Source organism: Paralichthys olivaceus, chromosome 8, assembly GCF_024713975.1.
Source record: "Paralichthys olivaceus isolate ysfri-2021 chromosome 8, ASM2471397v2, whole genome shotgun sequence".
Lineage (NCBI taxonomy): Eukaryota > Metazoa > Chordata > Actinopteri > Pleuronectiformes > Paralichthyidae > Paralichthys > Paralichthys olivaceus.
The window spans coordinates 4688423-4714131 of NC_091100.1; the positions used below are offsets into that span (position 1 = coordinate 4688423).

Genomic DNA, 25709 nt, shown 5'->3' on the forward strand with positions numbered 1-25709 from the left:
CTTTACCTCCACAACAAAGCCACCTAATACACGTTGCATGGCCTGAACACAAAGAATCCCGGCTGACACCTCTGTGGTCAACACACGTACAACCAGAGATACTTTAACATTTCCACACAGAAACAAATATGAGCGTGACATGCTTTCATATTCATGCTGAGAATTTAATCTAGATACAATCTCAATCGCACACAATCACAAGTATATCATGTGCAGCTGACACGATTGTGTGAACTGTATTGTGTGAGGGTTTTGTATGAGGAGATATAATGTTACTTTCATTGATGCATTTATCTATAGACTGCACAGCGGCAATTGATATTTACAGGAGAGTGTGTGGAGCGAACGCTGACCTGGTTTGAATAAGGAACTTTGAACCTCATGTCCAATACTTTGCTCCTTTGTCGTGAATTTTTAAAAGTGCTTTTGCTTCCTGCACATCATTTAACCAGTTTGAACAGTTTTTTCAATATTAATCACCACCATCATTTTTATTTGTATAATTATTTTGCAGTTTATGCGTTTATCTATCAGTTAGACTGAAATATTAGGAAACAGGGAAAATGCTCGTCATAATATTCCAGAATCTTTGCATTGATTTTTGTCCTGAACTTATTCGATGCACAATAATGTGAGAACCAGAAAAACTGAGACTTTTTAAATTAAATAACCTCAAACTACAAAATGATGTCATTGTTTTGGCTAAAACAGTGTTTCAGTGTGACTTTGTTAATAATTTGATAAACGAGTAATTGATGATCAAAATAGTAGATTTTCTGTCACTCGACAACTGAGTAATAGTTGCGGCTCAATATTATACAATGCTCAATATAATATTATATAATCAAGTTTAGTGTGTGGTTAATGTGTGAATGGCTTTTGAGAGTTCTTCCAGCTGGAGGCGCTAATGAGCTGACAGATCTTACTTCATATAAACACTTTGTCACTTGATTATTTCTATTTTTTTTCTATTATGAAGTTACAGCTGAAGTTGATGTTGCCTCGTGCAAGTGTTTCTACATTTATCACCAAGTTTTTTTCCTACATATTAATGTTGACACAAACCTTTGTTGAACTTATTGTTGCATTTTGATTCAGACAAAAAAAAAGGCTGACTTTGGTGGAAAGCGGGAGTTTACCAGTAACACGTGAACGCACCATTGTAGAGTGTTTTGCAGCAGCAGGTCTGGATCCTGGTTCTCTCTCTCTCCCTCCCTCCCTCCCTCTCTCTCTCTCTCGTGTCATGTTTCTCACTCCTCTCACTCCTCAGTCTTTACGCATCGCACCTGAGGCTGACCCTGGAAACGTCGAGCTGCAGAGTCTGGATCACTTTGCCTCCACCTGGGTCTCGGTGTGAAGTGGCCTCAGATCAGGTGCAGTGTTGAAATAAAATCTGTCTGCGCCCTCCTGAAGGAGCAGGATCCATGTGGCTGTAAACTTTGACGCGTTCATGGAGAAGTTCCTGCAGATCGCTCCACACTCTCTGGCTCTGGTGCTGTCTCAGGTCTGCAGGGATGATGAAGAGGAGAATAAAGATGAAGAAGACTCGCCATCCTCCTCCTCCTCCTCCTCATCACCACCACAGGCTGTGCTCTCGGTTGATTTACAGCATCGCACCGGCTACGAGGTCTTCGCCAACTTCAAGGCCGTGAACATGCAGCATTTCTGGAACAAGGCTCTGACGCGCGCCCTCTCTGAGATCCTGTTCCTCGGCTGGATGGACGAACATGTGCTGCTGGTGCAGGGCCGAGAGGTTCACCTGCAGGTGCTCAGGAACGGCTGGACCAGGAGGACGCTGAGGCCCCCACAGGGCTTCGACATCAAGTGCATAGGTGGGTACGTGTGGGAATAATAACAGCACCGCTACGACCGACTGGGGAAAAGTGTAAAGCTGCTTATTTAGGCACTGACGAAAAGTTCAAGAAGTTAGTTTTGAGACCGTGAAGCTTTTAATTCTTCTGTTCTGTTCAGTTTGGAGATTCAGGATGACTTTAAATTCATTCATTATCCACTCACCACTATGCTGATGGAGGGGTTGGGTGAACTGTTCCATCTTAATCATCAGTGAGTAATTATATTAACATTGAGAGTTGAAGAAGTATAAACTCAGTTTAAATGAGTAGATCTTTGCTTCTATTTGTGCAGGATGTTAAAAGATATGATCAGGTCACATGACTGTGGTATCTGCAGGTGATAGACGAAATAATGGAGGCAACGTTTTAACTCTGGTCACTGTCAAGCCAGAGCAGTCTCTGTATAGAAGGTCTCCAGCTGGAGGTTTGATGTATATGAGACTAGTGGTCAAATTCAAGGTGCTCTGACTTGTTTCCTAGCATCGGCCTCATCGCTGACTTTTCCTGTCATAGTTTGTGAGACTGTTGTGTTTGATCATCTCAACTTCTTTGTTTTGGACGTATTTAGTTTGTGTCTCTTGAGAGTTCTGCTGGCCACCACACCTTTTTTTTTTCCAGCCACCACACCTCTTTAATTGTTGGTTAATGATGATGATGGGAGTTCAGGCAGCATCCCACCTTTTAATTAAACTTTAACTTTGTGTCATGAACTTGTTCAGATCGAAGTTCAAGAGCTCGATCCGAGTTCCACTGCAAGTTCAACATTCCCACACTCATACTCATCCTCTCATGACAAGGCCGTAATTCATCGTATGTGCTCGTACAGGTTTGGACGACCTGAGTCTGTCAGCAGGTTTAACCGTTGCACTCATCAAGCTGCCATCACAACTTTCTCTGTGTTTGTGAAAGAGGCGTGCAGATGTCATAGATCGTCTTATTTATCTGTTTCACAAGAGGTTTCTGATGACATCATCTATTAATAAACGAGGGATGATGATGATGATGATGATGATGAAGGAGTCTTATTGTAGATACTAGAATCATAACCGGATTCTGCAGCTCCCCTGAATTCTGCATTTCAGCGTCTTCCAGCTAATCGTTTAGCTTTTCTCTTGGTTCAGTGTTGTTTCTGGAAGCAACAGGCTGAATTTTTTCTTCAGTGTCGGCTGGTAAACCCAGCAGAGAGTTCAGCAGCTGAAGTTCATTCTCATAAGAGTTGGCGCGGACCAGAACCGAGCAAAAACCAACGTGACTATTGGACTTGAATTGCTCCAGATAAATACCATAAGAACTTTATAATGAGATTGTGTGCCAGTGTTGTGTTGAACAAGAAATGCTGCCGTGTGTCTTTTGAAGTACTGTTACACAGCTATAAATAATTTAAACTGATTATCTTCAAGCAGGAATTTTGGGTTCAACAGTTTGGATTTGTGTCTCCTTCTCCAGAGGCAAAACACGGTGCATACTCTTTGAGTGTTTTGAGAAAATGGCTCTGTGTGCTTTATCATATTTCCTCTTCTGAGCTGCTAGAGTTATAGAGAAGCTGCTCTACTTCATGGTCTCTTATATTAAGAGAGATTGTGATGGTGTGAGGCAGATTTTCTCTGCGTGGATCCATCAGAGGAGGTGGTGTGGCTTCACAGACACTACAGAGGCAAACACCGATAAGCTCTGGAATGTTTGTCTTATAGCTAATAACTCACCAGACTCTAGAATGCCTAAACCAACAGAGCTTATATGCTGTTGTGTGAAATCATGATATTAGCTCAGAAGTCTGCTCGGATCAGAACCAATATTGAAAAGTCATTTTGTTGTGTTGTGTTGTGTTGTGTGTACCAGCCAGGTGGTGGTTTTCATGCTTACCTGTTGGGCAGTATAATATAAATCTTCAGTTTAATAGTAAGCTCTTTTGAGATCAGACCACTGTGGGTTTTATTCATCATCAAGAAGTTTTATATTTTCAGTTTTAAAAAATGTCCTTGAGAATTGATAGAAGAACATACGTGAAAATCAGCAGCGTGGACTTCGTAGTGCAAGTTTCATGACTCACTTTCTCAGCTGTGGTGTCGAAATTTTAAGTAATAGTTTTCAAGTATTTTGATGTCAGTGTTTCACACACATAACTACAGCTACAGTTTCACCTCGTCCAGATTATCCACCGAACTGCCAGAGAATGTTCGACCAGGGCCGAGATCCCCCCCCCAAAAAAAGTAGCGGGATTAATACATTTACACACAAGTTGTGGATTTTCAACAGTGTGTGGAAACAAACTGCGTGTTTTTAATACTGACAATTCAATCTGATTAACTGAGGGACTTTGTATCCGTTAGCGGCCTATAAACAAAGGACTGGGAGGAGTGTGTGCTCCTGAGGAAGGAAAAGTGGGACATTTGTGCAGGAAAACACGACTGCATTGCATTCCCTGCCATAGCTGACTGCTCCACTGGACGGAAAGGGAGGGCCCCGGCAGAGAATTGGGGGAAATGTTAGACACAGCGGAGAGATTTGTTGCCGTAAATCTTAATGTCAGATCAGGATGTGTTACAGTCGGCTGTTGGGCTTTTGTCTTTCCGTTCAGCGTCTGGCCTTCTGGCCCGAAGGAGTGTGTTTTCAGAAATGTTCCACTGGAGGGCAGACCACCAGCAGAAAGTGGAAGTCGGTTGAGGTTGTTACAGGTCACACATCTGTCAGTGCTGGACTGCTCATGCTGCTAAGTGAATACACAGCAGGATATCATTACCCTGATGTTGTTACGTTCAAATATTCAGCTTTATTCCAGTTTTGGGTCCACATCACTATCAAAATAGAATAAAATTAAATAAATAACAAAATACAGAATGTATATATATATAAAGAAAATCACACTTAAGAAATCAATTTTTTTCCTGTTTCCAAAAATGTGCGTGTGACTCGTCCATCTCAGAAGCTTAAACAAACAGTATAACATATAATCCATCTTAAAAAAACACATATATATGTTAAATGAAGGATTCATCATGCATTCTTACATTATTGTAATTGAAATAACATCATAAAGTCTCATGGACTCAACATTAATGCATGAGTCATAATGTTCTGTTCATCAGCATTAGATTTGACTCTTGAGCTGATTTACTGCACCTCCATGTTGAGCACAACATGACGACATCACAATGCTGTTCATGTATCATCAATGTCAACTCTGGATGCCAATTAGCAGACGTTAGCATGCTAACACACTAAATCAAGACAGTTACTGTGCTAATTAAGATTCAACACGTTGGTAAGATTGTAAGCTGGCAGAATGCTTGACTGGTCAGCCATGATTAGATGAACTCCCATTACATTTTGTGGATTCATATTCCCTTGAGGATGAATCTTACCTAAATATAATCGTCCTCTGACTCTTCCAGTGTCAAGTTTAGGATCAAAATACTTCTAAAACTACTGACATTCCCAGTAGCCTGTGTGTTGTACAAATAGTACTGACCAATTACTGTCTGTAGACGTGTGTTAATATGCATGAAACGCCGCGTAATGCATTATTATGACCTGTTCTAACAATGGCTAGCTGGGTAACGTAAACATCGTTATGGAACGCTGTCAACTCAGGATTATTCAGGTATGACCATGGGGTATGACGTCATTTCCGAGGCTCGAGCTCCAAGTGTTCCCCTGAGGATGAATCCTGCCAATAGTCGTCCTCTGACTCTTCCAGCTACGTTTTGTGTTAATTGCTATTTTAGGAAATGTTAGCATGCTTGAACCTGCTAACACATCAGCACGTGTGAGCGTGTTAGCATGCTCATGTTAGCATTTAGCTCAAATCACAGCTGCAGCCAAGTACAGAGCCGCAGCTACATACTCATTCCTAACTAGGTCATGGACTCTTAAGACCGTGACGCTTGGTAAACCGAGCACATCAATAATAAATCATATTAATCTCCTCGAGGGCTGCAGTGTACAAATTGTATTTAGCATCAGGTTAATTGCCAAATAGTTTCTCAAATGATCAATAAATGGTAAAAATGAATGAAGGATTTAAGCGATAGGTCCCGAAGAGAAGTTTTCAAACATGATAAACAGTTTAAAACTCCAACATTTCATTCACGGCCATATGTTTCAAGGAAAAGCTGCAGATTTGTTCGTTTGAAAAGGTGAAGCCAGTGAATGGAAAATGACTGAAACGCTCAATCAATTATTAAAATGCTGTCTGATTCATTTTCTGCGGATTGTTTACTCAATGAACAAACTAATCGTGTATCTCCGCTCTCAACGCCTCACATTCAACGTAACCAGGACTTTTAAAGCAGCACATTTTGAATCGTGGTCCCCGTACATCGATGGCCTACATGTACGTATAATTTTGAAAGCCTCTCCGCTATCACGATGTGATGCTGGTTCTCCCCTCCGTTGGCGTACTCGTATTTCAACAGAGCGCGTCGAGAGGAGTCGGATTTCCAGTTGGTGCCGGAGTGTGTTCTCCGTCCGTGCAGCAGACGGTCCGTCCTCGTCTGTGTGGCGTCTGTCTGCTCTCCCATCTCCGGCAGCGGGCTCTTTAAGGGAACGGGCACTCGGAGGTAATGGCTATGAGATCATCGGCTTGCGTCGTCATGGCAACAAAGGATGTTGCAGCACTACTGAGAAATAAAATGGCCGGCGCGGTGTCGCTCTCCCTCCCTCCTCCTCACCCCTCCTCCCCCTCTCTTTCTCTTTGGTATCAGTGAACTGGAGCAGATTGGTTGTGACACCGTCCCCCTCACCCCCCTCCTCCGCCCGTGCCCCCGTCCTGCCCTCTCACATTGCCCCCTTATTCAGTCCCCGCGACCGTCCATTCACACTCCACACATGTGAGTCAGCAGGAGTCTGCGGCGGCTGCCACGATAGAGGGGATTTCTTTTTGGGGGTCTTTTCTCTCTCTTCTCCTATTGGGAGTTCAGCCGCCGTCCACACAGTGAAGTTAGAGGGAATCAACCGGTGGAAAGGCACTGACGATGAAGAAAAGCACAGTTTCGTAGCGGATGTGGCTTTAGATTGGGTCAGGTGAGACACAAAGGAGGAAGGCTGCTGGTTTGAGGGGCCCCCTCGTCCTTTCTGGAGCAGTGTAGTGCACAGAGGGTGAGGGTGGGTGAGGAGGGTGAGGATGGAGATTTGGCCACAGATTCAGACCATGACCATGAACAATCCATTCAGGGCTGGATTTTTTATTTATCCAAATGTGAGTGTGTGTGTGTGTGTGTGTGTGAGCTGATATCTGCTCTCCTCTCTGCCTTATGCATGTCCTCGATCTCTCTCACTCTCACCCCCCCAACACACACCCCCCCTCCCCCAGCCTCAATCACCCAGACACAGACGCATGCATGCTCACGCAGGATCGCGCGCAGCAGGCGGATGCGCGCATACACAGTCTCTCTCTCCCCCCCCCACCCCCCTACTCCCCTCTCCCTCTCTCTCTTACACACACTCACACACACACACACACACACCCTTCCTGGAGGTGCTGGGAGCAGCTGCAGCATTAGCGTTGAAAAGAGGAGTTTGCATCCCCACCGCCAAGCCCCCTCAGCCCCCCTCCCTCCCTCCGTGTTAATGAATGGATGCTACGGCGATCGGCGCGGGAGCTGCGTCCGTCGGATCGCGGGAAACGGTGGATATCTATTCTTGAATTTATTTATTTATTTATTTTCTACGCTCTCTCCATTTTTTTCTCCTCCTCCTCCTCCTCCTCCCTCTCCTCCTCCTCCTCCCCACCCCTCTCCTGGCGTGCTGTTGTCGAAAAGGACGATGGGGTCTTGCGCTTGAAATCGGATAAAGATGGAGGTGAACGTGGCGTCTCCGGTGCTCGGCGTACTACGGAGGTTCCTCTGCACATGAGGGCGGATGGAGCTGTGATTTCTGGGGTTTTTCCAAGCGGGATCTTTTGTTTTTTGTTTTTTTTCCCGGGGATCGGGCCGAGCTCTCCCGTGGTGAATTGAGCTATTGTCGAGGACTGGGCCTCTGAAGCTTTTTTACATCTTTGACCATCCATCCATCCCCCTCCCTTCCTCCATTCCTCCCTCCCTTCCTCCCCCACCCCCTGCTGCTTTCCACTCAAAAAGGAACAAGTGGATCCCTAAACTGAAATCTCCCCTCGCCGTCCTCCTTCACTCCCAATGCCCCATTTCCCTCATCTCTACCCCTGCTGCCCCCCCACCTCCTCCTCCTCCTCCACCAACACCACCACTCTCCTGCTCCCTCCTCCCACATCAGAGCGGCTACGTAATGTGCCTCCCTGCGCATGCAAATGGGGATGCTACAAATGGTGGCTGGGACTGATGCCGATGAAAGGGTGATGCCTCGCGCAATCACCTGCACCTCCACCTCCTCCTCCACCTCCTCCACCGCAGACCAGCCTGGGAGAAGAGCCCAGCAGCCGAGGACCACCGCCCGCAGTGTGAACACGCTCGTTTGCAGCTCGCCCGTGGATGTGGATGAGACGCGTGTGTGAAGGTGCACACTGGTTCCTGCCATGTCCGGTGTGTGATCGCTCTACCGGGACGTTCTTACTGATGCGGGGGAGGCACTGAGCCTGAGGTGGGTCGACCTCCCCCTGCACACCCCCCTTCCCTTCCCTTTCCCCCCCCTCCCCACCTCCCACCTTCCTCTCCACCTTACCCCCAGAAGCCCCCCCAGGGTATAAAGGGGTCACGATGAAGAAGAACCGCAGCAGCAATGTGCGGCGGGCCTGGCCCAGCTCGGAGCTCGCCGAGCGGCCGCTGGAGCACAACCTCTCCCGGAGCGAGAAAGACATCCGTGTGCAGAAGCAGCATCTTCCTCCCCCTCCTCCTCCTCACTTCTCTCCGTCCCCGCCGAGCTATCGTGTGCCAGGTGAGTCAGACACGCCCACCAGGCCAAGCTCCACCCTCGCCACGCAGCACAGCTCAGGTTGCGGTGACACGCTGTGATGTGCGGGGTCAAAGGGCAGAGTTCAGAGTGGACGACAGTCTCAAGTCTGTCTGATCTCAGGACACATTTGTCCATTGACCCGTATCACCCACTTGTTCGTGCATGTAGATTTGCAGTGTTTAAATGTTTTTTTTTTTTTTTTTAAATGATTTATAATATATTTTCCCGAATTCCCTGAAAGGCCAGTAGTATTTCATTTTTCACATTTGTGTTTGTTGAGATTGCAAAAGGGCTCTGGGGCCATCTCACATCACGAATGCCTGTAAATGAAATACGGTTTTATTATACATACCCAGTCTTTCTTGCTTCATTATAGCACTGCAACCCCATTCCTACACTCCATGGAGATTTGTACACTCCAGAAAAAAAAAAAAAACATAGTACGGGCAGTATTATTTTCTTTTCTACTGATGCGCTGGCAGATTTAGCTTTTTTTCATGTTTACCAGGAACCAAGCAAAGCCTTGTAAAGCCACATAAAGCTTAAACGGCTGTGATACTAAGCAGAGATAACGTCATCGTGTTGCTTAACCGACCATTCAGCTGAGAGCGGTGAGGAGGCAGGGCCCTGCACACGCAGCACAGGTGAAAGGGCCGACAGCACTAATGGACAAGGCAACTTTCAAATGAATTCTGTCAGCTGCTCCAATCTAAGAAAACATGATTAGATTGTGAGAATTTAGAATTACTGACAGATACAAGTCAAAAATGGAAGGTAGGTAGTCAGAGTTTGTACTTGGTGTTGTGTGTGATTCTCTGCCGATCACCAGATTTAGGTCAAAGGAGAGGGTGACTACGGCACAGATGCTGCAGCGGTGGATTCAGTGCGTTGCTTCACAACCTTTCAGTGGGGCAGATGTTTTCTCTCAGAGGGGCTTGAAGCTGGGCCGGCTGGTTGTAGGATGATCTCACTTCTCACTACTGCTGACAGTAAAGCCAGCTTAATTCCACAAAGGCTACAGAGCATTTCTGCGTGTAAGCTCTGAACATGGAGCCAAAGTCGCTCATATTCTGTTTCATTTCAAACACTTGGACTCGTGTGAGCGTCCTTTCTCCCGTTTGTCAGATCAGATCACGTGAGTGGGGACGAAGATTCAGGTGATCTCACTCGGCTGCTGCAGCAGCAGCTGCCTTGTTTTGCTAACCTACGAGAAACGGGAGGAACGAGAGGCTAAGGAAGCAGGGGGAGGAGGGGTGGAGCCGTTCCAGGCGGCGTGCAAACTGCTGCTGTTTGACCATTACATCATAGCTTCACACGCTGCACCTGCTGTTCATTCATGATCTAACAGTTATCCTCCCCCTCCTCCTCTTCCTCCTCCTCCTCCTGCAGGTGACGTGTCTCCGATCAGTATGTCACCCATCAGCCAGTCACAGTTCATCCCGCTGGGGGAGATCTTGTGCCTGGCCATCTCTGCTATGAACTCTGCCCACAAGCCCGTCAACCAGGAGGCTCTGGTGGAGCACCTCACTGCCAGCTTCCCAGGTACAACCCTCTCACCCTCTTCCTCACACGGGACAAAACAGGAACATGCAGAAATGTGTGGTTGGAAAATTAGCAGCTTCAATAAAGTTCATACAAGCTGCTGTTGTGTATCTTAACTTGTTTTTTTTTTTACCAGCTTTTTAATAATCACACCTTTACTAAACACAATTATGTTTTATGTTTTAAACACATCTACTGTAGAGACCAGCTCCAAAGACCAAAGTCAAGATCTATCTCATCAGTTCCTGTTGCAGAGATTAATCAGAACTTGAGATATATCAGTGCGTAAATCTTACAAACAACAGTAGAATGTTTAGTCAGGAAAAGATCTGAGACGATTAAAAATAATCAATGAATTGATCATCAACTATTTTGATAAGCAGCGCTGCTTCCTGCTTTCTTCTCTCATCGTGTGTTAGACTGTTGAATAAAACAATCTCTATTCTTTGACATTTGCAAGACAAACGATGAATCGGTTGCAGCCCTGAATGATGGGATGTTGAATCCTAAAAACAATGTTGGTCAAACAAATGAAAATGTACTAAAACACAGTGAACATCTTTGACTCACTGTCCGATCGTCCTCTACAATTTTAACTAACATTACATTTTATTCTGTTGTTATTTCTGTGACTTTGTCTTTGATAGAAATATTTATGACTCTATGTGAATGATCTTTGACAGTTTTTTAAACAAAAACAACCAGAGCAGCATTCATTGGTTAAATTATCCAAACTGTACTTAAAGGTGCAGTGTGTAGAATTTCGTGATATCTAGTGTTGAAGTTGCATGTTGCAGCTGAACACCCCTCACCTCACCCTCTCCTTCCAAACATGAAAAAGAAACTGTGGTAGCATTTAATTGTCATAAAAACTCATAAGGTGTTTATTTTGTCCAGACTGGACTAATGTAAAAAACATGGCGGCCTCCGTAGAGAGGGGCCCCTCGATGTAAATATAAAGTATTTAAATATAAAGGAGCTTTTCTGAGGTAAAGAAAACTACAACTCTTAATTTAGATGAAACGAACTAGTGAAAACATCATGAGAATTATTCTACATTCAATATCTGCCAATTGTTCCCTTTCACCTAAATCTTACACACTGGACCTTTAAGTAATTATTACATTATCTCTCATAGAGAAGCTGAGAGGTTTTTAAGACCTCACCAGACCTTTCTGATCACAGTTCTCACAATAACAAGAAAAATATAATAATCTCTTTTTTTCATTTGCTTTCATGATCAGTTTTTTTTTATCGTCTCCAAATTGTTGCTATTTAAACAAAATGGTCACAATGTGAACTTATAGGTTGCATCATTCCTGTGTAAAAAAAAAAAAAAAAACCTTACACAGGGGTGATGTAATGTCAGGCAACACATGGCTTCACCAGACTGGCTATGATTTGTGTTGAGTTAATTTACTGTACATAAACTACGTCTGAAGCTGGACTGATTAGGTTATTAAATCCAACGTGGATGAAATCCTAGCTCATGTTGTAATGTCAGTAAAACAGTAGATACACAAAAACACATGGTCATATGGATGCGTGTGAGCGGAGGTAGAGGCCAATCAGAGAAAAGAAAAAGCTTTTGATGGTGTAAAATATGCACAAAATACATCTTTGATCATACATTTTGATAAACAGCTATTAATAAGCTCCCCACCGATGTGTTTTATCTGTGCCATGGTTGCACAGCCGAGCTGTGTTTAAACAAACTGAAGTTTATGTTAAATTATGTTATTAGTGAGAAAGAAGGCCCTGAAACATGTTTCAGAAAGGAGGTAGCTTGAGATATCTAGAATATTTCAATGCTGGAATGGTGCATCAAATAAAATCTGGCAGCTTTGGTTTGAACATTTAATTCAGGGTTGGCATCATTTGGCTTCAATTAAATTATGGGAATAAAAGATATGTTTGAACAGTTTGTGATACCATCATACAATTGAGACTTTTTCTTTCTTTGTTATTCAGAGGAAATGTGAATATACAGGGAAATTGTTTTTGATGTTAAACAACTGATGAGCTGCTCATCAGAAGAATTTTACCTTATTTTCCGTGAATGATCTGATATTTTGTCAGGTTATTTATACTCTGATCTTTATAAATCCTCTGATGATCTTTTAATAATCTGACAAAAGCTTCTTGTTACTCTTTATATTCACATTACAGTAAATGTATTCGTATAATAACCTGAAAGATTTCCTTACTTCACCCTCTCTCACCCTTGCTCTAACTAATGTGATTTAAATATTCTCCACCAGGTCTTATTTACTTAAAATATAAAATATAACCACAGTCATTCATTATTGAATTAAGATGAGTGACAAATACATTTTCATATTTGAACCAATAAAGATTGTTCATGACTTTTTCTTAAAATCTTTTCAAAATGTTTTTTTGAGGCTCAGGAATCCCTTCTTTTAATTCTCCAAATGCTTCCAAGGCTGCAACAAATAGGTCACAACTGCATTTATATAAAACTATTATAAATGAGAATGTCTTAAGATAAGTTTATAAAACTCTGCATGAATGTGTGTTTCCTGCAGGCGTGCCTACACCCAGCTCTGAGGTTCTGCGACATACCCTGAACATGCTGGTGCGAGAGCGGAAGATCTACCCAACTCCAGAGGGCTACTTCATCGTCACTCCCCAGACCTACTTTATCACCCCCTCCCTCATCAGAACCAACAACAAGTGGTATCACCTGGACGATCGGCTGCAGGAGCGCCAACCGCAAGAGCGCCAACCGCAACAGCAGCAGCAGCAGCAGCAGCAGCAGCAACCTCAGCAGTGCACTTCGCCTCCGTCTGGCAACGTTACGCCATCCACACCCGGCTGCCTGAGAGAGAGGCCTCCTCGGAAGAACCACGGTGACTCATACAACTCCTACCGTGAAGACACCTCCAGACTTCACGCCTCTGCGCTCCAGAGTAAGTCACCAAAGGAGCACAGGGGAGATTCCTATCAAAGTAAGCCACCCAAGGACCACAATGGCGGGGAACCTCCACCGAGCACGACGGCCAAGGAGCACCGAGGAGAACCGCCATCGTACCCCCACCCCCCTCTCCCCTCCCCTCCTGTCCAGCAGAAATCGCCACCTCAAGAGCCAGCCGACAAGAGCAAAAGCATCACTTCTTTCCCTTATAAAACTGACACTCTGACCAAAAAGAAAGAAGGAAGTGGTGGCGGCAGCGGAAGTGGCGAGAAGCAATCCAAGAGGTTTGGACTCAGACTCTTTAGACTGAGTTTCAAGAAGGACAAAATGCGGCAGCTGGCCACCTTCTCAGCTCAGTTCCCCCCCGAGGAGTGGCCTCTTCGTGACGAGGACGTGCCAACCACGCCCATTCCCCGCGAGGTGGAGATGGAGATTATCCGCCGAATCAATCCCGACCTAACAGTGGAGAATGTGGCAAGGCACACGGCCGTGATGAAGAGGCTGGAGGAACAGCGTACGCAGAAGAACAAGGTGGGGTCTTCGGCCCAGCACAGTGCGCGCAGCAGGAGAGGGAGGGGCCACCGGAGGGCTCTACACGGTAAGTCCCGCTCTCATAGCAAACCCCGGACCTCTAGGGGGGATCCTTCTGAGGGTTCAAACTGGGACCTTGTGTTCATGGAAAGAGATTACCGCTTCTTTAGCCACTCGCTAGTCCGCTCGCCTCGGGAGGCCATGTACACGTTGGAGCGCAGGCGGAGTGGTGGCGCGACGTATCTGGTCCACAGCAACCCCAACATTACTGAATCGTACTGCCCTGTTACCCCTGAGTGGGACGTGTCTGGGGAGCTGGCCAAGAGACGGACGGAGATGCCCTTCCCCGAACCGTCACGCGGGACGTGCCAGTCCAGAGTGCAGAGAAGTCACAGTCACAATCAGGACAGGAAGTCGCGTCACGAGAGGTCTGATCAAGCTAAAGAGCGATCTCGGTCAATGGACAACTCCCTCAAGGGCCTGTCGCTGGGTGCGCCAGAAGACTTTGAACCCAGTCTGGAGGAGCGTAGTCACTACTACACTGATGATGGCACCCTGCGAGCCACACAGAAGTCCTCCCACTACTCAAGGATCATGTTCTCTGCTGCTAAGTTCCACTCTGACTTTAATGTGCCTGATATGGGGAAGGGGAGTTTGGACGAGTCAAGGATTCGGAGTACAATAGAAAGGAACAAAAGCAGAGACAGCTTGCCTACGTACAATGAGCTAATGGGACTTTCTCCTAAGCCCTCAACAGATGAGTACTTCCAGTGCAATACGTCAAACGAAACAATCCTAACTGCCCCTTCGCCTCAGGCAAAATCAGAATATGACACATTAACCTCATCAGGGGGACTCCGCAAGGGCTCTCCGGCTGACCGCCAAACGCCTCACCTCACCTCTCCTCACACAATGGAGTACAAAGAGGACTTGTCGGCAGCGAAAGGACAGAACGGCTCGGTGCGACTGACGCCGAGCCAGACGCCGGAGCCCGTGCAAAATGCCCGTTTGACGCCACACCAACACAACGTGGATCCCGGAGGGGGAGGAGGCAGCATGGTAATCAAGAGGAAAGAGATCTTCAGCAAGGACACTTTGTTCAAACCTCCACACAATGCCTTGTCCACAGGCTACGTGGACAGCAGCTACACCAAGTCCGGCACATTGCGGAAAGCCTCACATGCCAAATCAACAGAGGCCCTAGACAATCCTGAGCCCCAGCAGCCTTCCAATTCAGCCACTTCCTCCGCGTCACCTGCAGTTTTACAGGGCTGCTTAGAGCCAACCGTCCCCTCCGCCTCCTTTGACTATTATAATGTATCGGACGATGAGGAAGAGGCAGAGGAGGACTCGCACAAAGAGTTGGCGACGACGGAGGACAACAAGGACCACGGGGAAGTGGGTGGTAACGGAGGAGGCGGCGGCGGCGGTGGGGAGGGAACCATGCAGTGGCTCCTGGAGCGTGAGAAGGATCATGACCTGCAGCGGAAACTGGAGACCAATCTGACCTTACTCAGCCCCAAGGAGACGGAGAACAGCAGCAGTCAGAAGTCGGCCCACTCTGCCCGTCTGGACAGCATGGACAGCAGCAGCGTCACGGTGGACAGTGGATTCAACTCCCCCAGGTATGAACACAAAGATGTGTACCACATAAACCTGCAACCTGTAGTGTGTTTTAAATAAATAAGTAATACATGTTGCTGCAGACCAGATATTTACACACATGTATCAAGGCCAAATAATCAATTTAATATTATATCCACCTATTGAGCCGAAGTGTCCACTGCAGCTGCTGATGCTCCCAAAGTGCCACAATAGATAGTCTTTCACAAAGGAGGATAAAGAGGCAGCTTTGTGTATTTCAGGTCACGATTACATAAATTAATTCATCGGTCATTTTAAATCCATGATCACAAATCATAAAACTTCTGTTTGTACCTGTTTTTGTTTCACTTGTCTTTCGTATCTGCCTCATCGATCTTCAATTAACTGTATTTATGTAGTTGTTTCTTTTACCCTGTATCTTATATATCTTATAGAATATATCTTTTCATTTTCTTTTGTATTTAAGTGTAGGAGCCAGCCCACAATGATTTTTTGAGTTTTATTATTATTATTATTATTAACCAGTATTGATTAAAGGCTTGTTTCAGTTGTACTAGCAGCTGAATCTAAGGCAGCCTAGTGCTTAGAAAACATGTCCTGCAATAACAAAATCCAAATGTCCATGGTCCAACTCCACCCAGGGTCTATTTTACATGTCACCACCACCACCACCTCTTCCCATGTTTCCTGTCCACTCTTTTTTTTCTATAGAGGTACGAGTTTCATGCTTAAACCACAGTCCAATAATAGTTCTGACCTCATGTCTCCAACTTTCTCTTAGTTTTTTGTTTTCAGTAAATGCTATGAAGCAGATTTACGCTCACACTCCACTGCACCACTTTATAAGAACACAACTAAGACTGTAAATGTAATTTTGCCAACCGTCACAATCCGATTCACATATTCTACTTTTATTACAAAGATTAAAACCTTAAAATATCTTGCATCAACATCGACAACAACGACTCATGATGCAAAACAGTAAATCTGCAGCCAAACAATGAAATAACCGGAGTAGAGTGCAGACCTGGAGTCACAACAGTCCTTATGAAGCCACATTTAAACTCAAATCGCAAAAATTCATAAATATCAGTCCACTAAACATGCAGGATTTTTTTAAATTAAGATTCATGAATTCAGGAAAAGTTTGAGAAATCAAGGAAAAGTTTGGAAAAAAACAGCTTCCTAATGTCCCAGAGTTAAAGAAGAAGAGATTCTGGATCCGTTCTGTAGTTTTTGCTTAATCCTGCCAACAAACAAACAAACAAACAAACAAACAAACAAACAAACAGACAGATGGGGGTGAAAACATTACTTCCTTGGTGGAGGTAACAGTATCATTTCTGTTGGTCGCTCTAGAACAGAAAGTCCAGATGTTACTTGAGTTCTGACAAATGAATGAAAATGTTGCTCTGTAGCTGCTGGATGTGTAAATATGTCCCCATTTGTGTTCATATGCTGTTTATGCTGCCCCCACGTGACAATTTCCTGGTATTGAAACTTTATCTAGTCTTTCTTTTAAAAGTGTTTTTACTATTCCAAGTAAAAGTTCTTTCCTTTGTCAAAATAGGCTTTAACATCATTTTAATGCATTTTTTGAGTTTTCGTCTTTCCTGCCAAGCTCCACTTTTCTGCACTTGATTTCAGAACTTCAGAGGGGATTGATAATTCATGGTGTGTTTTTTAAAAAACCTTTATTTCATCTCTGTCGTGCAGGACACGCGAAAGCCTTGCATCCAACACATCCAGCATAGTGGAAAGCAATAGACGGCAGAATCCGGCACTGAGCCCCGGCCACATCGGCACCAGTGGTATCGGACTGCCATTCAGCTTTCGCGCCATCCCAGAGCCCCCCACCACGCAGCCTGAGAAACTCCAGAAGTCGTCGAACTGCCTGGCCTCCATCACCAGCGTCTGACGGGCAGCGCAGACTGAGACCGTGGAGGTGGCGGAGGAGAGAGGAAGCGAGGGCGGGGTTTTCACCATTTTGACCCTCGTTGTCCTCAACCGACAAACACACACACACACACACGAGCATACACATTTAAAAAAACAAAAAACACGCACTCATGCTCACACACACACACATCTTCAGACTCCTGAGAATCCATTTACTGGGACTGTTACAAAAACAGGCATGGCTTCAAGAGACTGTTCCCACAGCTTCAAGAACTTTAACTGCAAAAAAAGAGAAGAAAAACGACAGAATATCCAGAACACAGTGGGTGAGGACACCTACCTGAAGTACTCTGAGTTTGGTGACATGGACTCTAGTTTGGCTTATATCAAGATTCTTGATTATTGGTATTGGAAAGTAGTAGACTATAGGATTCAAGTTACATTTGGAAATATCAAAAAAACTTTTTATATTACTTAACAATACATGTCCAATTAAATGTTCTCCTTCCTGAAATAGCGTCGAGTTCTTCAGGACGATTCAATGTATCAGCACAAATGTCGAGACAATAAAAGTTGATCCTGAGAACAACGAATGACAGATATAAAAACATAAATCAGCTCAGATTTGTGTACCGCAATGCAAATGATGTATGTATACTCGATACTTTTGATATCCTAATTATTATAATGGTGGTATTAAAGATGCTATGTGACCAAAAATGATGTTTGGACAGAATGAGCTGCACCTCACATCTGCACTCTGGAGCTTTTCATCAAATCCAGTGATCTTCCTCCGCAGGTTGAGTTTTTTCTCCGTTGTCATGGTGATGCGGGTGTTTTACTGAGATTCTTATGTCAAATCGAAAATCTACAGCTTCCAAGGAACTTTTCACTATCATCACATTTAGTCTCAAGCGTCGTATCAATAGAAAAATGTTGGTTTTAAATTGGTAATTCCGAGTTTTTTGCCTCTCTGTAGTGTAGACGTGGTGAATTATGGGAACTGTCGGCTGAATGAGTGCATCCAGTTGTTACAGCTGCAGTCAGCTCTGCAGTTATCAAGGTTTCCGTTTCTATTTTCATTAGTTAATGTTTCCCAAAGAAAATTGCAAAATTAATTTTAGATTCAGCCCCTCGGAATCCGAAAAATAAGACGTTTTATGGAAACACCATTGGCTTATTTTTTGTTAGTTTCAGCCATGGTGCACTATGGGTATTGAAGGCGGATGAGTGAACTCTACAGTTGCTGCAACAGCAGTTTAAAAGCTCTGTTTGATTTAAAGTTATTTCGATTTCATTTGATATATTAGTGGAAATAGTTCATGATGAACTCTTGACACTGGGGTTTGTGCATTATCCAGAGCGACCAGGATATTGTTTGAAAACATATATGTCTGAGAACGATTGCGTTATTCAACAGAAGATTCATCTTTCACACTGAAAAGCCAGAAATGTCCTGGATCTTGGTTCTCAGTGTGAAGATTTGCTGCTTTTATATGTCGTCACATAAATGACATATATTTGCTTTTTGAACTGTTGGTTAAATACACCAAGAAATTATGATTCACACTTAAACTATTCTCTTCTACTATTCTAATCTATTGTCTAATATGACTAAAACACTGAGTTAAAAATGTAGCTGCAATCATTTGGTAAATATTAATAACTGAAGGCCTCTAACAAAAGAGCAAACGTATGCACTTGTGGATTAGAGCGGGAACAATACGAAGTTTCCAATGAAAGGTTTTTATTGAACATATTTCAAGCAGATTAACAACTGTTTTCATACTTCATCAGGTTTCATTTAGTTTGAAATGGTGAAATTAGATTTTTTTTAGTAGTTTGGGTGAAGTGTCCCTTTACTGAGTGCAGTTCTCTTGATGACCTATGTGTGGAGACAAAGTTAAAACACTGACCTGCTGCTGCAGCTTTAGACGCTCACACACTTTGTTGTGTAACTACAGAGTGAAACCAAAACTACAGGCCCCACAATACATCAGCATACAATTCAAAAAGTCACACAACACCAACGACCGTTAATTGTAAGTAAAATGACTCATAAACAAGTACTGAGGTTTATAGTTTTTCAGGGGGAACTTGTTTTATCTTCAGAGCCCCTGAAATCTCAAAAGATGAGATTTTTTTACTCCTGTGTGCAAAAGATAAAAAATGTGTGTGTTTGTGTGTTTGTGACAACTGAAGCTCTTCAGACTGATCCTATGAAGGTAAGTGGTTCGTCCTCTATGTTCTCATAAAGTTTTGAATCTGACAACGTCAGAGAAAATAAATCAAGACGATAAAAATGAGAAGCAAGTAAAGAGAACATGCACAAAAAAATCCATCATCTAATTTAATTTAATATTTTTCTAGACTGTTTTTTTTTAATTGAGATTTTACTTCTAATTAACCCGGTGGTTTGTTTAATATTCTACAGTCACTTTAAAACCAAATGTGTTTAAATTACAGAGAACTGTATTTGATTTTGATTTAATTTAGACCCGTTAGCTGGAATATTATAGAAACATGTCAGTAACAAAAAAAAACTGAAAACTAAAACATATTTTTTAAAAGTTGTGGCAGATATGTTACAGAGGTGCAGGATGGATTTCACAATAAATCAGACTTCTTTTTAAAAAAAACGTGGAGAAACAGAAAAAGGAAAATGTGAACATCCACAAAAACTATAGACAAACTCCCTCTGCTGAAGAAGATCATGTGACAGGACCAAAAGATCCAGAACTGACTCTAAATGTTGTGGTTTAATTTTATTTAAAAAAAAACGTTATTAAAATGTATCTTGAAATTCCATTTTTTTTTACTATAAACTATGAAAACAGAAACATTATTTGAAATAATAGATAATCAAAATATTAAGAACGATAATTTATTTAACCGTAATTACTTATTATTTGATTTCACTTAAACATGAGAGACAAGATTCAAAGAATTACTGCTGAGTGAAGTAGAAAGAAACTGAGAAGTGAAGTTTTGTCAGAGCCGTCGATCTCCTCCGAGGTTTGATCCTCAGGTTGACAACGATGTTTAATAATTACCACAAAGTTTTAAAGTCAGGATTTGAATCATGGATTAACGGTTGACACTTGTGTCCCATGTTTTCTCATTTAAAACTCTCAACACAACTTTAGTCGTAGAAATAACATATGACACAGGCACAGTTTTATTTTAACCTGTGTGTATTTTATTGACTGATGCAGAGGACGTCTGCTCAGCGTCTCTGAGCTACAGACACAGAGGTGGAATGATGAAACAGAAAACTACAGGGGGGTCAGGGGTCACCTGGAGCTTGGCACGTACAGCAGTGAATGAGTCAACTTATTAACATGCAGCTTACACACACACACACACGCTCACTCACACACACACGCTCACACACACATTGTTTCTCTATGATCTCCTATAACACACACTTACACATAATGAAGTCAACACAGAGACGATGCATCTGACACTCCTTTAACTTTACAACACTTTGCTTACAGAGGGGAGGAGTGTGCGTTCGGACACCGGGTGGGAAATGCACAAAAAAAAAGACTTTTGTGTATTTTATGGACATGTTTGCATGTTAGCATGTTTGTGTGTGTGTCTCTGAGATTAGCTACAAAAATGACATGAACACACATGCACCGTTAAAACACACTATCTCACACTCGGACTACACTTCCCATGTATTTCTTTTTTTTTTCCACAATAAAACCATTCAAGATCTTCAAACAAATGAAACACGCTGCAGAACAACCTGGAGAAAACTCTCCGCTGACACAACACACGGCCTCCGCTAGCAGACGTTTGGTTCTAAGGCAAAGTTGTAGTTCCACAGGACTAGTGCTGTTGGTGCAGTGCAGTGGCCGTCTCCATTGGAAAGCCTCCATTCAGTCATTCAGTGTGTGTTTTTATTATTTTAGCACCATGGGAATCTCTTCTTCGATCAGAATCCTGTCAGACAGCTGAGAAAAATATTCCCTTCCGATATCCACTGAAAAACTAAAAAAAAAAAAAAAAATCGTATGATGATTGGGGTCGACGAGGAAACATCCATGAAAAACATCCATGAAAAATCAAAAAGCAGGACACACGACATAAAGCAAGGCTCACCGTTAACATCACAGATCATTTAGAAAGTTTTTATCTTTTATTTCTTTTCCGTTTGCACGACGGTCGTCATTTTTTTAGGCTTGAAGCAAAAAAATGGCAAAGGATGGACCCCGGCCTTTTTGTTTGTTCTTTTCTCTGCACACACACACACACACACACTCACACACACACACACACACACATCCACACACACACAGTAAACACAATAGGCTTTACAATAAAACATGACATAAAATCATCTGCAGCCGATTCCAGCTGGGTTTGACGAGACCAGTTCCCAAGGCAAAAATAAAAACGCCTGTTTTCCGTTCGGTTACTGAGGCTGATGAGTCTGATCACAGTACGTCACACAGCTCAAGGATCGAGGAGCCGGAGGAGCCTCCAGGTTCGTTTCCTTCAGCATCCACAGTTTAAACTTCTGAACATGGATCTAGTGTGTGTGCGTGTGTGTGCATGTGTGTGTGTGTGTGTGCATGTGTGTGTGTTTGTAGTCTCCTGTTGTGCAAAGAGAATCTCAGCAGACCGACAGTCTGCGACCCTCTGAACAAGGTCCGCCTGATGTGCAGTCATGAAAAGCACATTTCCCCACATTTGTAGAGACTCATATTGATCATCGTGTTGTGTTCCCTGTCGCGTTGACCTCACGTTGACCCGCGGAAGGAGACACACGTTCATGGAAGTATTGTTTTTCTCCCCCTCCCCCTCCCCGGCCCATGGCGAAGGTCCCACAAAAAAAACGTCCACGTCTCCACAAAAAAAAAAAAAAAAAAAACGTCCACGGAAGAGAGGGGGGACAGGCTGTACTTTTCTCGTTGCCATGGCAAAGGTCAGGGTAAGAGTGGCGGGGCTGCGCAGAGGTCAGAGGAGGTCACGGGCTCCGTGTGACATCACTTCCTGGTGTGGAGGCTCTCCTGGAACTTGGTGCTCGTGTAGCGGATGTGGAAGCCCTTCTTACTGATGGTGTCGTCACTATGGAAACGGATCAGCATCGCATCCCCGGGTGAGTAAATCCCCTCCCTGGGCTGAGGACGGGAGAGAGAGAGAGACATCACAGTTTTAACCCATTTTCTACATTTCGAATGTTTGAATATATTTCCTCCTCCTTCCAAACAGCCCATATTATCCGTTCAGTCATGCATGATATCATCAACACTTTGTCATAACTTTAATCAAAGTTGCTTGAGTTGTGTAACTACACACACTTTACATTGACACTAGTATTTCACGCCAGTCAGTTGATCTACAGGCGGCGGAAATGCTTCAAAACTAAGAAGAAAAAAAGGGAAGAAGAAGAAGAAGAAGACTGCTGATAAACACGGATGTAAACAACGTAAGTTTGAAAATGAAACTTTATGAGGATGGAAATGCATTTAATCTGTTTCAGTTATACACAAAGTCTTTTCCTGAATGTGTATTTATATGTAAACAGGAACAGTTCTGACATCCACACACTGCATCTATGTGCAGAACTTTCTACATCACCCATCAGGGAAAATTTGGGGTTCAGTGTCTTGGCTCAGGAGCCGGGGATTGAACCACTGACCATCTGGTTAGAGGACAACCCGCTCTACCCTCCCTGATCCACAGCTGCCCCAAATGATAAAAAGTTCATAAACGTTCACAAAAGTTCGTGCAACTTTAAAGAGTTTAGATTTTCATATAAAATTTCACTGGAGACACACAAACAGCTGCCTGCAATGACAAGGAGAAAAAAATACAAAATCTAAAAGTGTAGAGAAAAATGATTTACTACAAGATTTATGGTAAAAAGATGCAGCTGGTGTTTTTTTTATTGTCAACAAATACCACGAAAAGACCAAGAACCCAACAATGACTTAGATAATATGAGCCAAAGGTTTTAGAAGTCTGTAAACAGATTGACATACAGAATGTAAATGATTGGAAACTGAAATACATTGAAATACTTCCAAGAATCTAAAACTGAACATCATAGATTTGACAATGGTCATAAAAGGAGTTAAGTACTCACCCTGTGTGTAAACTATTGTATTTGTATACACTTTATTGATGTATTTCTTTTATTTTACTCATTTTGATTAACGATTACATGACATATTAACTGTTTTAATTGCATTTGTCATTTCATCTGGCAAAGCACTTTGCCTGTAACTTTGTTTTGAAAAGCTTTATAATAAGGTTATTATTATTATTGTATTTAAATATATAAAACAAAGAATGATGGATTCTTACCCCTGAGCCACAGAAGCGTCCGAGTCGATGTGAGTTTGCGTCGTACCCGTTGTACAGCTCGATGTAGTCATACCCACAGTCGGCCTCCTCCTCTACCTCGAAGGTGATGAAGCTGAGCTCGATGCCGTAGCCCTGCTCTGCCGTCAGCAGCCACTCACAGTCTGTGTGACCTGGGTAATTGTTGTCTCCGAACTGGGAGTGAGAGTAAAGGTTCTTCTGACGAGCGTCTGCTTTCAGACGACCTCCGCACTCTGCACACACACACACAGAGACGGAGAGACATTTAGATATTTAGATAGATGATAGATGGATAGATAAATAGATAGATAGATAGATAGTTTAATAGATAGATAGATAAATAAGATAGATGATAGATAGATAGATAGATTAATAGATAGATAGATAGATAGATAGATAGATAGATAGATAGATAGATAGATAGATAGATTAATAGATAGATAGATAGATAGTTTAATAGATAGATAGATAAATAAGATAGATGGATAGATAGATAGTTTAATAGATGGATAGATTAATAGATAGATAGATAGATAGATAGATAGATCGATTAATAGATAGATAGATAGATAGATAGATAGATTAATAGATAGAGAGATAGATAAATAGATAGATAGATAGATAGATCGATAGATTAATAGATAGATAAATAGATAAATAGATAGATAGATAGTTTAATAGATAGATAGATAAATTAGATAGATGGATAGATAGATAGTTTAATAGATAGATAGATTAATAGATAGATAGATAGATAGATAGATAGATAGATAAATAGATAGATAGATAGATAGATAGATAGATAGATAGATAGATAGATACTTTATTTATCCCGTGGGAAATTTCGACAAAATATAAATACAGATTTGAAGATAAATAACTGAAGCTGTACAAAGTTGTCATTTCTCCAGATCTGAGAGAGCATGTGCAGTTTTTGCAAGTTATGCAAAAATTTTACCTGAAAAAAATTATATGCAAGTCAGACTTCATGTGTTTTCATCATGTGTGTGCTCCCCATCACCACCAGAGGGAGGTATTGCTCCTACAAAACTAGTCAAACTGGAGCAAATCCAATTTAATGTTCCTTATACACACACACACACACACACACACACACACACACACACACACACACACACACAACACAAAGTCATTTAACGTGAACGGCAGTAGACATAAACTTCACACACACACCTGTGGAGTGTGTAGCTTGGAAGCCCTTTCGTTGCACCGAGGCGTCAGAGATGAAGCGGAGGTACATCTTGTTCCCGGTGGAGACCAGCGGCTCCGGGACCTTGCTGCCACACAGTCGACCCAAGATGGCGGCCGTGTCGGTGTCCCCGTCGAAGGCCTCCAGGTGGTCGTACGCACACTCCTGATGCTGCTCGATCTCGAACTCGCTGAAGCTCTGCAGAGACAGACGAGTGAGATATGAGAGGATGCTGAGACAAGAATGTCCCGTCTGTCCCATCGTGTCTTTAGTAGAGAGCCGTTGCGGTAGAAACATTTTGAATTTCAGGTCTGTGAATCATCCAGAGTACTTATCATACGGCAAATAAAACTTTCAAAACGAGGACAGACACGTGTATCATTCACGTGTGGTTATAAATAAGTGTAAAAATGATAAACTGAATTGTGATTCACCACCATCGTCGCTTCGCTGTGTCTTCATTTAAAGTCAATTTCTCCTCAGTGCAAAGTTTGTTCTCTCAGCGTCGGAACATTTTACACTGACTCGGTTGGGAAGATGTTTAAAAATAGAGATATGTTTGCATCTCGTGTCTTTAAATACATCAGAGGAGAAACCCCCTGCCTCGACTTTACACACTGACACGGTCGTACAAAGTGTCACGATTCATAATCTCATCCAGTCACCGCGAGCTGAGTCATCGCACCTCGCAGGCCTCCCTCCCACACACACTCACACACCTCTGTGTCTGCTTCCTGAGCGGGACTCTGTCACGCCACCGCGAAGCAACACAAAACAACACAAACTACCACAACACATCGATTTATACAAACCAGAGGGAAGGAGAGAGGAGAGTGAAGGTGGGCAGATGTTCGGATGTTATTACTGAGATGCTGGTGATGGTTTCCAGATGTTTGTGAGTGTGAGGCTCAGGTGAGACTGGTTTTGG

At 43.1% G+C, this 25709-nt stretch overlaps 2 protein-coding genes across 3 annotated transcripts in view; one reads left to right on the plus strand and one right to left on the minus strand.

Annotated features, from left to right (window-relative positions):
- The first annotated feature begins 1309 nt into the window (after nt 1–1309).
- Nucleotides 1310–17530, plus strand: stox2a (storkhead box 2a). 2 transcript variants are annotated; one of them, XM_069529978.1, is made up of 4 exons: nt 1310–1832; nt 10107–10259; nt 12806–15350; nt 17047–17530. In XM_069529978.1, exons 1-4 carry the CDS (start codon nt 1451–1453, stop codon nt 17246–17248), a joined length of 3282 nt encoding a protein of 1093 aa, XP_069386079.1. In that variant the 5' UTR covers nt 1310–1450; the 3' UTR covers nt 17249–17530. The 2 variants fall into 2 exon arrangements, with proteins under 2 accessions (XP_069386079.1, XP_069386080.1); XM_069529979.1 differs by lacking the exon at nt 1310–1832 and adding an exon at nt 8390–8699.
- Nucleotides 17531–20405: 2875 nt separating this feature from the next.
- tll1 (tolloid-like 1) overlaps nt 20406–25709 on the minus strand; it is a 42731-nt gene continuing 37427 nt past the window's right edge. The window contains exons 22-24 of the mRNA XM_069530049.1: nt 24766–24979; nt 23554–23804; nt 20406–22364 (exon numbers count right to left, since the gene is read on the minus strand). Of these exons, the coding sequence (XP_069386150.1) occupies nt 22230–22364; nt 23554–23804; nt 24766–24979 (600 nt within the window). The 3' untranslated portion in view covers nt 20406–22229. The remainder of the gene's footprint in view (nt 22365–23553; nt 23805–24765; nt 24980–25709) is intronic.